Source organism: Euprymna scolopes, chromosome 36 (assembly GCF_053919585.1).
Source record: "Euprymna scolopes isolate OS-2025 chromosome 36, ASM5391958v1, whole genome shotgun sequence".
NCBI classification, from domain to species: Eukaryota; Metazoa; Mollusca; class Cephalopoda; order Sepiida; family Sepiolidae; genus Euprymna; species Euprymna scolopes.
The window spans coordinates 22,718,194-22,734,839 of NC_136517.1; the positions used below are offsets into that span (position 1 = coordinate 22,718,194).

Below are 16,646 nucleotides of genomic sequence, written 5' to 3' on the forward strand. Positions count from 1 at the left end.
CAAAATGCAGCAGCAGCAGCAATGACAACAATAACAACACAAATTCTGCAATGACAGTTTGGCCAAATGTGGATAATCTATTATTTAGCTTCTTCTCCAGTTTTTGTTTTTCTAGATGATTAAAATTGTAAAATTTCAAAAACCGATTCAATGTCTACACAACTCTCCTTCCCCCCTCGTCCATCAATACCATAAAAAAAAAAAATTAATCAAATCAGTTGATGGCTGTGGTTGCAATTAACTGAACAATTTCACAAGTTGGTCTTTAATCTTCTTCTTTCTGCTGAAAGTTATTTAAAATATATATGTGTTAATACATATTATCTTTTCTTTCCCATTTGTCCCCCTAAAACCTCCCCCCCCCAAAAAAAAACATAGTATCTGTTCAATAACAAACATCACTTGGTACACCCCTCCCCCCCATCCCTCTTTGCCCAACCGGATCAAAACCGGAAACTTTTTTGTTCGATTCTTCTGTTTATGTCAAGTCTGTCTTGTACTTTGCAATTATTTCATTCGGATAACTTTTTTTTTTTTTTTTTTAAACAGACAGATGATGAACAAAGATAAATGCAATTATTTTTGTTGTTGTTTATATATTAATTTCATTCTAGTCGTCGCCCATCCCAGGTCTTATATGATAAGAGTTTCTAACGAATTAAATTCACCACGGGTCATCATCATTTGTTTGACATATTGTCAAGAAAATGACATCCAGAAGAGAAATTGTGTCCATCATTCACGAGTGTGTTTATTTCTATCATCATTTCCTTGTGGATGACAACAGCAGCAGCAGCAGTTTTAGTCGCTAAACTGTACCAAGTACCGCTGACAGACTTGCGCAGGATCATAGACAATATATTCATTGTGTTGCAAGAATGATCTGGATTTTGCAGTTGGATTACTGATCAAGGGTCCCAGTGGTAATGTAGCACCTGAAAGAAAGGAAACAGAAATAAAAACCTGAGCTGTGAAATTGAATCGGAGCAAATTCATTGGTTGCAGTATCAAAAGTTTTATAAATTTGAAGACTTAGAATCAGAATTGATCGTTTGGTTTATCAATTCTGACATCTGTATTTATCATTAAATTCTTTAGAAACAAATACACAAGTTAAATCTTACTTAAAGAAATATCTGAGCAAATTAAAAAAAAAAAAAATCTTAAGATTAGCACGTTTTTCCAATGTTTTCTAAATTCGTTTTTTTTATTGATTAATTGATTTCACAGCATATCAACCTATGTTGTCATTTAATGCCGGAGTCTTTTTTTTTTTATACATTAATAGTTATAAGTTTTATGTATCTGGTGTTCAGTGTCTATGCTTATATAGTTAGATAAGGTTTTTTTTTCATTTTTTATTTTGTTGTTATCTCCAGATACTTGAGAAAGATAGTTGGGTCTACATAAGTGAATATGTCCTTTACAGTGTTTTCATTATATAGATTCAGTCGGTTTGTTTTCAAGTCTTTGCATCTTGTTAGCATATGATTGACTGTGTATGGTTCCTGGCAGGATATGCAGAATGGGGCTTCTTTTTTAAGTAAGAGTGTGTATTATAGAGGTATGACCTATTCAGAATCTTATTATAACTTCTTCCTTTCTGGTCATTCTTTTGTCTGGTTTCTGTTTTCCTACGGTTTCCTTGATTTGGTATAGCTTATTTCTAGTGCAGGAGTTCCACGACTCTTGCTATGTGTTTCTAATATATTTGTTAATGATTTGTTTTAGATCGGTATGAGGGATCTTATCATTGGTTATGGTCAAATTTAGTGCTGCTTTTGCTGTTTTGTCAGCTCTATCGTTACCCTTTATGTTGATATGACTGGGTATCCAACAAAAGAGAATGTTTTTATCATTAGGAATATCATCAACTTTATTTAGGGTTTTGGTGACTATTGAGTTCGTTGGTTTCCTGTTTTCCAGTGTTTCGAGTACTGATTTGGTATCTGAACATATAATGAATTCGTTATCTTTAGAGGATTCTTTAAGATCAAGATACTTTGGCACTGTAGATGGATGCTTTGTCTGGTAATCTTTTGACTAGGATTGTTTTATTGCATATGGCTGCACATCCAATGTTGTTTCCATCTTTTGAACCGTCTGTATAAATTGTTGAATGTTTGGAATATTTATCTTCAATTATTTGGAATTTTTCTTGATATATGATTAGATTGGTTTTTGTTTTAGGACACTTAATTAGGTCTGATATTATTTTTGGTTGTTTTGTCAGCCAGGGAGGATATTTAAGTTTTACAGATTCGTGTATTGTTGCAATATCTATCTGGGCTTTATTTATGGATTTTTCCATACGTAGGCTAAATGGTTTTATAGAATTTTCTTTTCTATTAAAGAGGTGTTTGTACTGGAGGTGGAAGGCACATTTATAGGCAGGATTAGTTGGACATGAAGCCAATTTTATACAATACTGTAGTCCTAGGTTTTCTCTTCTAAGTGACAATGGTGGTTCATCTGTTTCTACATATAAGCTTTCCACTGGGGAGGTGGGGAAGGCTCCTAGAGCCAATCTTAGTCCTTGGTGATTTATTGTGTCTAATTCCTTTATGTAAGACTTTCTTGCGGATCCATAGATATACCATCTATAATCCTACTTGGATCTGACAAGGGATCCGTATTATTTAATTATTGAGCCTTTGTCTGCACCCCATCATTCTGTGTGAGCTACTACTTTTAAGTTGGATGGATTTGTTGCATTTTTGTTTGAGGCATTTAATATGAGGAATGAATGTTAGCTTTTTATCAAGATGATGCCCAAGAATTAATATTGATCAACTATTGGTATAATTTCATTGTCCAATTTCAATATTGGGTTATGGTGCATTTTCCGGATTTGGCAGCAATTCTTTTTTTTTCTCTTTTTTTTTAAAAGTCAATTTAAAAAACATATCAGTTTTATTCACATTTTTTTTTAAAACTTTACTCAAATATTTCTTTTGTTTCAATAAGATTTAAATTTATATATATATATATATATATATATATATATATATATATATATATATATATATATACACTTAATATATATGCATACACAATTTAATATATATATACACACATATGCATACACACTTAATTTAACACAATTTAAATCTTATTGAAACAAAAGAAAAGAAATTAATTATGTCAACCCTTTTAAGAACTTGGTTCTTTTAGTTGAGCACTTTACAGTTCAAAACGCACATTATTAAAAATCTTTCTATTTTACTATCTATGCACCTAGGCAATACCAAATAGTCCTGCTTGTTGAGAATAAATAACCTATTGATAATAAGATATAAATCTCTGTGGTTCCTTACCGTATGGAAGTGTGACATCAAAAGCACTGTCCGGGATTTCGCGTCCTACTCCCACAACGCTGTTATATTCAACATCTGAGGCGTTGAGTGAATCACCTACATTCTTTGTGGTCTTCATCTTTCCAAGGGCCACTTCACAAAGGAGAGAAAACATGCTGTACGCTCCAACATTTCTGTCGTAACAATAATTTTTTGCTTTCGTGAACGTATCAGCCGTGTAAATACCCTGAAATTGAAACAACATTAGAATTCACTAATTATTTGTGCTGAGTTGATCAATCAGAATCACAACAAAACAAATTTTTAAAAACATTTTGAAAAATTAAAACTTTTTAAAAGTATCGGAACATTTTCCAATACCATCTTTAATAATATAATATTTTCTGTTCATTTTTATTTGAAACTTTATTTTTAATTGCTAGTCTTAATAAAAATATTAAGTATTTATTGATTTTAAAGTATCAGTAAAACTAAAATCTAGAGATCACCCCCCCCCGCACAAATGTACATACACACTATATTAATTTATTAGGAACTGCTTTAAAAAAATAAATATGTAAATTGTATAACAAAATTAAATAAGCATAAGCCATTTTGATCGTAATATAATTAGGAGAGGTTAAAAAAAAAAAAAAAAACTTTTGCGTTTATTCATTTAGAAGATGCCTATAACTATTACTACTACATGGAGTATTGTTGCCATATCTGAGCTGGTGAATCTACCATCAGTCTCTCATACCTAATAGACCCCACACTACCGGCTAAGTTCCAACCTCTGTCCCATCACTGTAATGTTGCATCCCTGTACCTGTGTTACAAGCACTTTAATGGAACATACTCTAATGAACTCATAGAACTTGTGCCCTCTCAACGTACATACCCGACCCCACGACTAACCCAACAAACAAAATCCTACCCCTTCACTTTTGTGATCTCTAGATGCCGGAAAATCTTCTACTTTAGTAGTTTCCTCTGAAGCTTAAAACTTTGGAATTCTCTCTGTATCCTATTAATCTGCAGAAGTTTAAATATAATGTGAACAAAGGTTTCACCGATCAACTCCACATAATTCTCTGTTCACACAATTTCAAATAGTAATCCCTTATATTCCAAGTGGCAATATGTTTTGCGTGGGGGGCGACAAAAAAAATTACTGTTTTATTAAAGATGTTTATTAATATTATTTACATTAGGTGGAGGTGGAAGAAAATTGAAAGAGACTACTTGTTATTTTGAAATAAATAATTTGCAATGCCAGTCCCATTACTTTCCAGACAAAACATGTATACAAATAATCGGTGCTGTAGATTGATCTTTTAGACATGCATTTCAAGTGAAAACATTATGTACTTGCTTGTCATGTCAAAATTAGTATAAATTAAAAAAAAAAAAATCATCTAGCAGACAAATAATTAGAAGTAAAATAGAATTTATCAAATTATTGAGCTTAATGATGTTTACATGCGGAAAAGATAGGTGACCAATTCAGTATGACAAACGGACTTATCTCCCTTGACTTAAATTAAGATTCCATCATTTTTAACAAATATAATTGTGGATGATTTTTTGTTAAGAATATACATCTAGCACATCTACTGAATCATTTTTTCATAATTTTTGGAATGTATACTAATTTCAACATGACATGTTTGCAATATTTTCCCCTGAAATGCGTTGGTTTAAAGGATCATCCATCTGCACAAGCACCAAATAATATAATATAAAACTATTTCAAAAAGAGAGATAGCCAGGGTAGAAGTGTGTATATATATTGATACCTACCTCTCCAAACATTTGACCAGACATAGGAGCTTCTGAGGGCGAAATGACGAGACCCCGGCTGAGAATGCTGATGAAGTTAGGTACGCGACTGCCATGCCAGAGTAACATACGATTCTCCAGATTTAATTCTTGAATTCGTTCTTCTTCTCCTCCTCTTGAAAGACGGTAGATCGCATGAACTTTAACGTTATGGTCTGCAAAAAATAAAAATTAACAAAATCAAAGAGTCAGGATCTAACAAGAAAAGAAACATTTGAATAAGACATGTTTATTGTTAATGTTTTCTGACATGAGTGGATGATATCTCAGGATATGCATAGCAAGGAGAGATTACTTTAATTTAAAAACATATTCTTAGATCCAACCTGGAATACCTTCATTCTGCAACTTTATGTATGTATATTTTATGTACAAGGTTATTACAATAAAGAGTCCTGGGCTATTTTGTTATGATCTGTGCCAACCAGACAATGGCTGGCAATGACAGATTAATTTCAAATGTAAAGGGCTGATCACGAGGAAACTAATCAACTCAACAATTTTCTGGGTTATAGCCAACTAACGTACTTCCTAACTTCCAGCGTGGCTGTTACCAGAAGTGATTACACGGCAAATCAGTTTCTTCACTTTTGTTTTTTAGTATTTCTATTGTAAAGCTGTTTATAAAATATAAGAAAAGGAAATTATTGAAAAATATACAATAAAAATTAACAAAATTATACAGATAATAACAATGAGTCTTTATTTGCATTTTTAGCAAAATTTTAAAAATAAGAGTTTATTTTATAAAAAATCTATGTTTATAAAATTATGAAAATAAGTTTGTTTCTTTTTATTTTAAAAATAAGCTTTTTTTAAATAAAATTATTTAATACATAAATTAATTCGATATATTTATAAGTATATGTTTTTGAAAGTATAAAAATAAAATTACTGAACTCAAAATTACAAATGAAATTATTGAAATCAAAAAACCTAAAAAGACATATCCAATACATGATATTCTCAAGAGAGATTTCAAAAAGTTTTCAATAATTCATAAAACAAAAAAGAGTGCAAATGTTTTCAATTCTTAAATAAAAAAATTATAAAAAAAATAATTAAAATACGACCAAAAAAGCTTTTCAATGATTAAATAAAAAAATTATAAAAAAATAATTAAAATAAAACCAAAAAAGCTTTTTCGATGATTAAATAAAAAAAAAATTAAATAAAAGAAAAAATACATGCACAGGGGAAATATAGCCGTGAAAGGAAAAGTGAAGGAACTGATTTTCCTTGTCACTGCTTCTGCTGTCATGTTGAAAGTTAGGAAGTACATTAGCTGACTATAACAATTTCCTGTAACTAATCCTCTACACTAAATCAGGGCCCAACTTTTCTACAAAGGATGGAAAAATGCATTAGTTACTTAATGTAGATTTTCATTTTTTTTTTTTCTTTCAGTGTTTTAATCATTACTAGCTGGACACCCGGCGTTGCCCAGTCGTACAATACACTTAAACATGATTTTTTTTTTTTTTAACCTTTGCAAACTGTATGTATTATTATAGAATCAATCCTCCATTGAATGTTATATATTTACGAAGAATAATTTGCCCGGTCGATTTTAATTTGAAAAAAAAAAAAAAAAAAAAAAAAAAAAAAAAATCTGTGTTTGTTTACAATATCATGTCAGCTGATATTTGGGCTTGATTTTAAAAATAGTCTTTCTTCTCGTAGCGATAAAAGGAAGAATTATTTTTATTTTTTTTTATGTTACATCAGCCAAGATTACACTGGTATAATGTAAAATATTCCTCTGTAAAAATTCGTTTTATCTACAAGAAGAGAAGAAAGATTATTTTTAAGATCGGATTTTTTCAATTTTCGATACTTATCAGATGAATTTCTGTACAAAACAAAACATATCTAAGAACACTGCCAGAAATATAAATTGCATTTGTGTGAAATTTGCAGAAGATAGGTTCCGAAACGACTGAACCTATGAGGAAGGAACACACAAAGTGACTTTTATATAATAGCATAGAGATAAAAAAAAAAAAAAATCTTGTACGTGGTTCACAACCATGTTAGAGCTTCTAGTCGAATAATTGTTTTTCAAAATGGATATGTGTAGAAGTATATGTGCATAAAGGTGTGCCCGTTTAGTGTTGCATTTGGTGAGGAGTGTACAATTTTCACATGTAGTATATTGATTATTAATCTGTTGCTATGTTACTTTTTATTTTTATTTTTTATTTCCTATTGTAATATAGTGAGTTGCGCAAAAGATACCAACTCCCATCAACATATTGAATAAAAACTATTATTATTGTTATTGTGTATGTGTGTGTGTGTGTGTGTGTGTGTGTGTGTGTGTGTGTGTGTGTGTGGAAAGGGCACATTATAGGAGAATACCCCTCATTGTCTTCAATTCAAATAAATTAAGGCCCAACTTTTGTGCATCATATGTATAAAGTCATCCTTTTATACTGACTAAATGTTCTCAATATATATTTTAGAAATGAAGCTAATCAAGAGGTTGACTTCTATAGAACGCACAACTCTTTATTCTTAATTATTAGTACTGCTTGTATCAAGGATCAAACATTCAACTTTCTCAAGACTGTTACTTAGAATTGATTATTTCTTAGCACATTATCCATCGCATAAGGAGTTCATGTGGAAAGAAAATTTTTATTCTTTGAATTTTCAGGATGAAGGGTTTATTAGAATTATTTATAATTGCGGAAGTCATGAAAAATTTATACTGCTACGAGAAGTGGATCAAAAACATTACTAATTGAACACCTTTTGTATAAGGCTATCCTTTATATTGACATATGGAATCGACCAATACTAAATGCACTCGATACATATATTAGAAACTAATCTTTACTTTGAGCTAAAAAAAAAAAAAAAGCACAAATCTTTACTCATTCGAATAGATCAAGTTTTATAAGTATACATTTTCAATTTTGTAGCAGCCATAACATGGTAAAAAAACTTTGTATCGGCTGTAGCAAGGATTAAACCTTCAGCCTCTAGAACACTGTCACTTAGAACTGATTAATACTTTTTATCCGTTGCAACACGATTCCAACCCTTGGTACAGTGTCACTCTCAATGAATTGTTAAACTTGAAAAAATAATTCTTACCTGTGCTGTAAATGTACTTCAGTATATACTGAGTTTCAAATTCATTTTCACTCATTAATTTAATGTGACAACCAATTGCTTTGTAAATATAGTCCAATGGATTCATTTCTGAAAAGAAAAATTGGAAATGAATAAAAAAAATATTTTACTTTTTTATAAATAAAAATGTAATCATATTGTTTAATATGCTGGATGGTTTATAGAAAGAGATTTACAAACAACCCCGATCTCTGGCCAGGTCTTTATCCTTCTTTCTCTCATGTCTATCCTTATTATTTCCTCCCACATAGTCTTTTCTTTTGGATTGAACATGTTACTTTAATAGTTCTACATTTAGTGAATCAAGAGCTTTCATTTATCCTTTCAAGGTGACCACACCAACAAAGCCTCCTGTTTTGCACACATCTCCGTATATTGTCTAGATTTGATCTCCCACTAAGATCATAAGCTCTAAGTGTATCTTACATTACATCTAAATCTAATTTCTCCACATCTGAGTTTTCATTCGTTTCCATTGTTAGCCATTACTTGAGACGAATGAAAACTCAGTTGTGGAGAAAACATATTTGGTTGGCGATACTGATGAACAAGACACAGATATTCAAAAATGCATTTGTCTTTTTTAAGAGGAAGACGATAAAAAAAAAAAATAGCAAAAACTGCTTCTGGGCTTCCTCCATTTCTCATGAAATTGATCTGATTAATGTCAATTACTCAACGTGATTCATGATCGTGTTGAATAATTGACATGAATCAGTTAAACTGTGTGTGTGTTTGTATGTCTTTATGATATCAACACATAGCATAGAAAAGCGAATCCCAAATGTTGTCTATTTCTATCTGTCTGGTCATGTTGGTCCCCAGAGATTTTCTTTTCAACCTGATCTAGCTTCGGCTCCAAACTCTCCAATCTCTTTCAGAGAACCTCCAACTGTCTCAAGCTGGAAACTGTATTCAACTGTCACAAACTCAAGAAAGTTTGTAAAATGTCCCTAACTGTCGTAAATTGCCACAAAATTCACTGCTAATCCTAAAACTGTTAACTAACCTTAAATATGTATCGACCTATTTGCCCGATCTTTTGCCCCAGTCACTTGGCACACCTTGATTAACAATCCTATTTCATCAGTCTTTGTGTTCCTTCATACACAACATCATCTTCATTTCTAAGAGCTTTCTCCCAATAACCTTTGTTCTGCTGATCAACTTATTTCATTATTATTGTTCTTCCTCATACGTTTTCTTTTTGTGTGGGTGTGTGGAGGTACTATAGTCACAAAACGTCAAACTAATCACATACCTTTTAAATGGTGTTGAGCCCCAAGTAGGATGCGGCTGGCCATTTCATAATCCAAAAGATTGGTTATCTTCCTCAAATGGTCCCTCAGGGAGCGCTTGTCATGGATTGGCCGGATTTTTTCATATTCATAGCCCGCTTGCGGAACTAATTGGAAATACTCATTGCTCAACTTGGCAATCTGGGGAAACAAAAAATTATTTTCAAATATTGATGCAACACCTTTAATTTCTGTAAAGACGCTTCACTACCTTTGTTTCCTTTCTCTCTTTACTCATTATAGTTGAATCTTGTGCCAGACTTAAGCCTAATTGTTAACACGGCAAATATTATTGCAGATACAAATGGTGAAAAGAAAAAATGCTGATCTTTTAGGATATGAATAGTCAGGTGATTGATATTGCTTGTGTGACGAACATATAGGATGAGAACAATAATTTGAATGGAAATTATTAATCCTCATTTAATTGTTTAAATGCTTTCAAAACTTCAAAAAGATAAAAAAAATTCTTTTTTTCAGAACTATTAATAAGATGAAAGAAAATGGCTTAATTGTTTACAGAGAAACAGAAAGACCTTCTGGTCTTGTACATTTCCTAATCATTTATTTAAATAGGATTTTTTAAAGTTAACTTTGGTACTCTATTTTGTTATTTCAATAAATAACTGATTAAAATAGTACATAAAAACAATAATGTGCAATTCTCATGAAACAAAAAGTGTTAACAATTTTAGTAGTAGTACGAGGCCTCCTTCAGTCAGAGTAGCAAGATTGATACTGTTTGACACCAATGCCAACCCACATGGTGGTAAGTTGGAGGTAACAAAGAAATACCTTTGAGGCTCAACTGCATTTTTCCTTGAGGTTTGCTGCTACTGAAGTCTTTCTCATTGGTGAGTATTACACAAGGCAAGGAAAGTTTGAAATCTGGATTTACTTTCCCCTAGACACTCTTCCGAGGCTGATGAGCCCAACCTATGTAAAAATTTATCACTATAGTGATAATAAAACCTATTGTTATAATTATTGATGATGAAAATTTAGTTACAGAAACCTCACCCATTCTCACATCTCCACCAGTAGAGCCAGATAATTCTACCAGCAAGAATCACACCTCCTCCCCTCAATCTAAAATAAAATAAAAATAAATGATCTTAAGTGATGTACAAACAAAATACAACTTACATTTTCACAAGTGGTTTGGTAATCTGACTCTTGGGTAGCAGAACCTTTGCTTTTTTCCACGATTTGAATTAAGTCTCTGAAAGATAAATTAAAAAAATCAATAATATTGTTTGGACAATTAATTGGAATAAGAAAAATGCAAACTTTTACAAAAATTGTGCCTACTTTCCGATGTCAAAAAAGTTTTTTTTTTTTTTAAATTATTTGCTTTTGTTTAAAATTTAATTTACCATTGTTCATATTAATAATAAATATTTATTGATTAGTTAAAACCTAAAATCTATAGATCACCATCCACAAGTGTATGTTCACGTTTGTAAAAATATGCATATAATGCATAGCTTTTTATGGTAATAACAAAACACTTTTATAGCCAAAAATTTTAAGATTAAAAAAAAAATTTGGTAATTGTATTGGAATTGGGAAAGATTTTGGAATTGTCCCATCACTAATGATGGTAAGAAATCCCTTATTCCAAGAAAGTGTTTGGACTGAAGTGGGTTATTCCCAAATCCTCCACCCCTACCACACTCACACACATGTAACTCTGGTACAGTCCATTCTTGAGTCTGTTATCCAAGCAATAAATTCTATCTCCATAAAGATAGCGTACAGCTGGGGTGTGTTCAAGCATTTACAACCAGGACGATGACATGAGCCGCCATGCTAACCTAAAAACAACTTAAAAAACTAAATCTGCTATTACTTGAACAGTGGAGCATGAAAGGCGACTTGTTTGTAGTGCAGATCATTAATGGGGATTTCAAGAGATTTTTCGGCCTAATATCTAATTGCAGTCTCTATGGACATGTGCAGAAATTGTGCCGCTGTAGTTTTTGTCTCAACAGAAGAAAGGCAGCATTCTTTGTCCAGGTTTCCTACCATATTCAGATTCAAAATGGCCTTCGACGAACATTCAGGTAGTATATAGATGTATTTAAAAAAAATTTTTTTTTTTTTTTACATAACTTGCAGCACTTTGCTACGTTTTTTTTTTGGGGGGGGGGGGAGGGGGGGGGATAAAAATCACGAAGAAGAAAAAAATCAGAGCAAGAGGACTTACCGGAGCTGATGTAAAATTTTCAAGGCATTTAATAAAGCCTCTTTTTTTATTTGCCCAAATGGCATAATGTCTGTATCAATTCCGCACATACTGTAGGCAGTTGAGAGCATTTTCACGCTGCTCTGAAAACACAAGATTATACAACAGCAATCAACATTGGCAATATAGTATAACGAATTCATAAAATACATCGGTAGATAGTAGAGAGAGGATCTTGATGTCCAGTTGTATATGGTGTGAAAGTATATTCTTCACCAAATTTGGAACAGTGCACGATTTACTGTTTGATGATCGTTTCTGTATCAAACTGATTATTTGTAAGTCACCATTCTCATGCGTATTTAAAACATGAACACAAAATCATTCATAAGAAAAAAGTAATTGATGGTTGCGAGTGATTTGGCTTTTATATTATACATGTAATACTAGGCATGCCAGCTACAATAACATGAATATGCAATAACTGTAGAAATTTACACAGATGACAAACATACTGCAAATCTCTCATAAATCTCTCATATATATATATATATATATATATATATATATATATATATATATATATATAGTAATTTATAAAATATATATGGCGATTAAGATACACTGAATATTCTGCGTTTCATCCACTCTAGGACTCTTCAGGCTTATGCGCTTTACCTACGTATTGAGCACTTTTGAAGTAAATACTTCAAGTTTACGCATAAATTTATACTTTCGTATATTAATTTTATTTGAGTAAATGAAGTAGTTATAGTCACACACACACACATATATATATAATAAAAATTACAATAAGTTTACCAAGGTAATGAAAACGGTAAACTTAAAATATATTATAAATATTAAAGAGTTAATATTTACAAGTAATCTCAACCAGATGTAAAAGCTCAATAAAACCGAAAAGGAAATAGAGCTTATAATATGAACAAATGATTAATAAAACATGTTAAAAGACATCTTTTCTTTTAATGATTTGGAACTCATTCCATTTCTGATTTTTTCCAAGGAATTCTGCCTTTTGGATCATTTTGGACCATTTGGAACTTACCTGTTGGATTGGAAATTTTTAATTCTACCGTGTTTGGATTTTGCCATTCTTGGATTTTTTACCCTTCACCGGACTATCCATTCATGTGAAATTTTTTTATCATTTTTCTTTTACCTCCTAATCCCCTTACCTCACCCTTTTTTTAACCAAGTAAGATCTGTGACTTACTTGTAGTTTCACTAAATACTTTTACATGCAAAATCCGATCCGGCATTTTGCTAATTCCTGCCCTCTGATGAGAAGGAGAGTATTTCTTCGAAACTCCACGGATTAAGGACTATCCACTTATCTTGTGCTTCCTTTTTTAAAATTAAATATGTTTTTAACTCTTTTTCAAGATGTTTTTTAACATATTTTATTAATCATTTTTTCATTATATATATATATATATATATATATATATACATACATACATACTTTTACAGTTATTTTTGTTAAAAATGTATATAAATGTTCTTTTGTATATTTGACAAAAAAAAGGTGATATAAAATCTAAGTACGGTTGAAGGAGAAAAGATAAACTCACCAATTCTTTGATAAGTTCTTGTAAACGTGGAGGGAGCTTTGATGGTAGATCCGAATTTAGATCAAACTTTATAGGTGGTTTCTTTTTACCCTTTATCCGGTCTTCTGTTTGTACCAAGCGATATTTTTTCGGATGATTCTTGAAACTGGTAAAAGAGATAAAAAGAAAAAAAATTTGTCATTTAAGCAAAGTAACTCCAAAAACAATGGCTTATAGGCACACAAACCTAGCAAGCTGTTAAATTTTGTTACAATCACACAATATAACTGCATATAAATCTGTTTTCGTTTAAACCCGTTTGTCAGGTGATATATTTTTCATCTCCTGCTACACTCAACCGAAAAGAATTCTATTTGTTGTACTGTCCATAGTTTACTTAAAATCCATGTTTTTTTTTTTTCAATATGTCACTTTAACTTTCATTGTGATCCTTCGGCAAGAGCTTGTTATTTCAGCATTTCCATATGTCTTCAACTTGTGTTAGTGAAGTCATTAAGTGTGCACTGGGATAAACAAGATAAGAAGCAAATTTTGCAAAGGTTTATCTTCTTTCTTCTAATATATAAATCTCTGTTGTCTGTTCTGTGTGTTAGTTTGTATGTATGTCCGCTAAAAACTTGTCATCTATTTCAAACAGGCACGAACGTGATATCATTAGAAAGAGCAATCTCTTGGACACATAATATCAGAAAATTAGAAAAAAATGTCAATTATTCCATGTAGAAATGTTTTGTTTGAAGGGAGAGGGAGTTAGGTAAAAACCTTGGTTTCAACGTTTGTTAATCACACATGTGAGAACCGTCAATTGTTGTTTCACTTTAAAAGGCTAAATTTGCAACGTCATAACATCTGGGTGTTCATGGTCCAATTGATAACCTGTTCGCTTACAAACTTAACTTTTGCAATTGTGAAATTTCGAGATGAGGTATGGAAAAGGGGTTAGCTCTGTATTGTAAGAAATCTGACCATGGGTTTGAGGGTGTGTCTGTGAATTATAAAAAATCAATTTTCAGGGTTCACTAGGGTATTAAGTCTTAAAAAATACCCTAGTGACCCCTCATAATTGATTTTTTTTTGTAAATTTATGGACACATCCTCAAACCCATGGTCTGATTTATTATAATACAAAACTAACCACTTTTCCTTAGGTTTCAGCGAATCAAAACAATACAAACGTTAAGTTCGCGTCCACTCCACCATGCAGCTGATGGCACCCAAGTCCTGTTTTTTTTTTTTTTTTTTTTTTTTTTTAATAAATATTTTACGAACCCTCTCCCTACTAATCTATATCTATATATCTCCAAATCCGTTTCTCCATTTAAAAATTTAAAGTAAACTGGTTAACAAATTTATAAATTTAATTAACTTGGAAAAAATGCATCGTTCAATTTTTTTTTTTTTTTTTACATAAGCGTCCCAACTTATCAAGGCCGGTAGACCACTCAAGGATAAGGGTTAAAGAGTGTACAGTAGTCAAAAGGACAATATAATAATTTTAGTTTAGTTGTCTCCATTGCATCAATACAATATTACTGCAATTTATGGTGCAAGTCCAAAGTACAACCTAATTAACAAAATACAAATTTTTTTTATGTACATAACTGTTACAGAACAAAAATGTCACATTCCAAAAATCATAAATTGATCAAGTTTTTTTGTTTTTTTTTTTTAAATAATTTTAATGATTTTTAGCAATTTTACTAGTAAATTGTAGCCATTACAAGGTTGATTTTGATTAGGGTAGTTCGAATTGAGTTATCTCCATTTATTTATTAAATGTGGTGAATCATGGCAAAACATTCGTGCTTCCTCATAGAATTTGATTTTCTTGATTTAAAAAAATAAAAAATACTTTTTACATGATTTTTGGAAAATTACATTTTCGTTCTGTGATGGGTACATACATGATAAGGATTTATCTTTATTTTTTTTTTTAATTAAGTTAAAGGCTGTATATGCACCTAATCACATTGCCTCAGTTATCTCCTTTTGCAGAAATTTCTAATGACTTATTAAGACATCAGGATGGGGGTAGTAATTACCCGATTTTCACACTTTTTGACTTTTCTTTTCAGATTGTTAATTTTGACAAGGGTCACACCAAGTGTATGATAACCCATATCTGTAAAATCGAATCAGTGTCATGGTTGAATGAAAGATAAGGCAGAGACAAAACAGAGTTAAACAATGATGAATGGCATCATGTTTTCGAGCTGAGAGAAACAAGCATTTTTCAAATCAGTTTCTCCATGGAAGCCATGTGAACAAGTCACCATCAATGAAGTAGTAAACTGAACATCTAAGCGAATGTTACTGTGTCTGTATAGGTCACTCATTTCATTGTAGAAAGTAATTAATCAGCTAAGATTACATTGGTCTCTCTCTAAGTTCATTCTCTCCAAATAAAACCCTGAAGAAAAATTAGTAAGTGTCTCCTTGTGTCCTCTTTCTTCATGAAAGATTATTTCTGTAGTAACGATGAGACATAATGAAGAAAAGAGTTTTGTCTTAGTTAAACAGACGAGATGATCAATAGCCAGTCAGAAAATGCGAAGAAGAGAAACCGCAACAATGAAGAGAATTAAAAAGACCCTGTTATAAACACTGACATTTACGTATAAAGATTGTTTTGCTATAAAAAATAAGTGGGTTGAGCTGGCTTTCACTGAAAATAACAAATTCACATGCAATCCCCAGCCACATGTATATCTTGATCAAGAGATATGAAATACAGTGTCATGTATTCCCAAATGGTCATCCATCTGATTCTGAACCAGGTTCGACATCACTTAGCTTTGGTAATCTAATGAGAATCAGTGCCTCAACATGATTATGTCTCAACTCATAGGCAGAGGTTTAAATCTTGTTTAGATGTCATTTTTATTGATGCTGCCAGCCACATAGTTTCATTTAATCATAACATCATCTGCGCAACACTTGTGTACATTAAAAATTTATATTTAAATAAATGCAACTACTCACTGTTTTATTTTGCTCCAATCATTGCTTGTTTTGGATTTAAATATTTTACAGAATTCCTTTGAAGCTTCTTCCAACGAGAAGAATGGTGTATGCTGAAATTGGCCTCTGTCTCCGATCCGACCCCAGCGAGTGAATAATACATACAGGTCTTTGTTTTTCTCTCGTAAAAGCTAAATGACAAAAAGTTTCAGAAATTTATAATTTACAAAAGAAAAGAGAAAACATTTTGTACAAGGATATGAATAATCAACAGCAAAAAAAAAAAAAAAAAAAAAAAAAAAAGTTGAATTAAAAAGGTTAAAAT

At 31.4% G+C, this 16,646-nt stretch overlaps 1 protein-coding gene across 1 annotated transcript in view; it reads right to left on the bottom strand.

Moving 5' to 3' along the window:
* Positions 1–457: 457 nt before the first annotated feature.
* The window catches only part of LOC145260391 (poly [ADP-ribose] polymerase tankyrase-like), a 190,676-nt gene continuing 174,487 nt past the window's right edge, over positions 458–16,646 (bottom strand). Inside the window, exons 41-49 of the mRNA XM_080118342.1 lie at positions 16,343–16,512; positions 13,361–13,505; positions 11,787–11,908; positions 10,724–10,799; positions 9,541–9,718; positions 8,241–8,348; positions 5,100–5,293; positions 3,318–3,543; positions 458–935 (exon numbers count right to left, since the gene is read on the bottom strand). Coding sequence (XP_079974468.1) covers positions 802–935; positions 3,318–3,543; positions 5,100–5,293; positions 8,241–8,348; positions 9,541–9,718; positions 10,724–10,799; positions 11,787–11,908; positions 13,361–13,505; positions 16,343–16,512 — 1,353 coding nt within the window. The 3' untranslated portion in view covers positions 458–801. The remainder of the gene's footprint in view (positions 936–3,317; positions 3,544–5,099; positions 5,294–8,240; positions 8,349–9,540; positions 9,719–10,723; positions 10,800–11,786; positions 11,909–13,360; positions 13,506–16,342; positions 16,513–16,646) is intronic.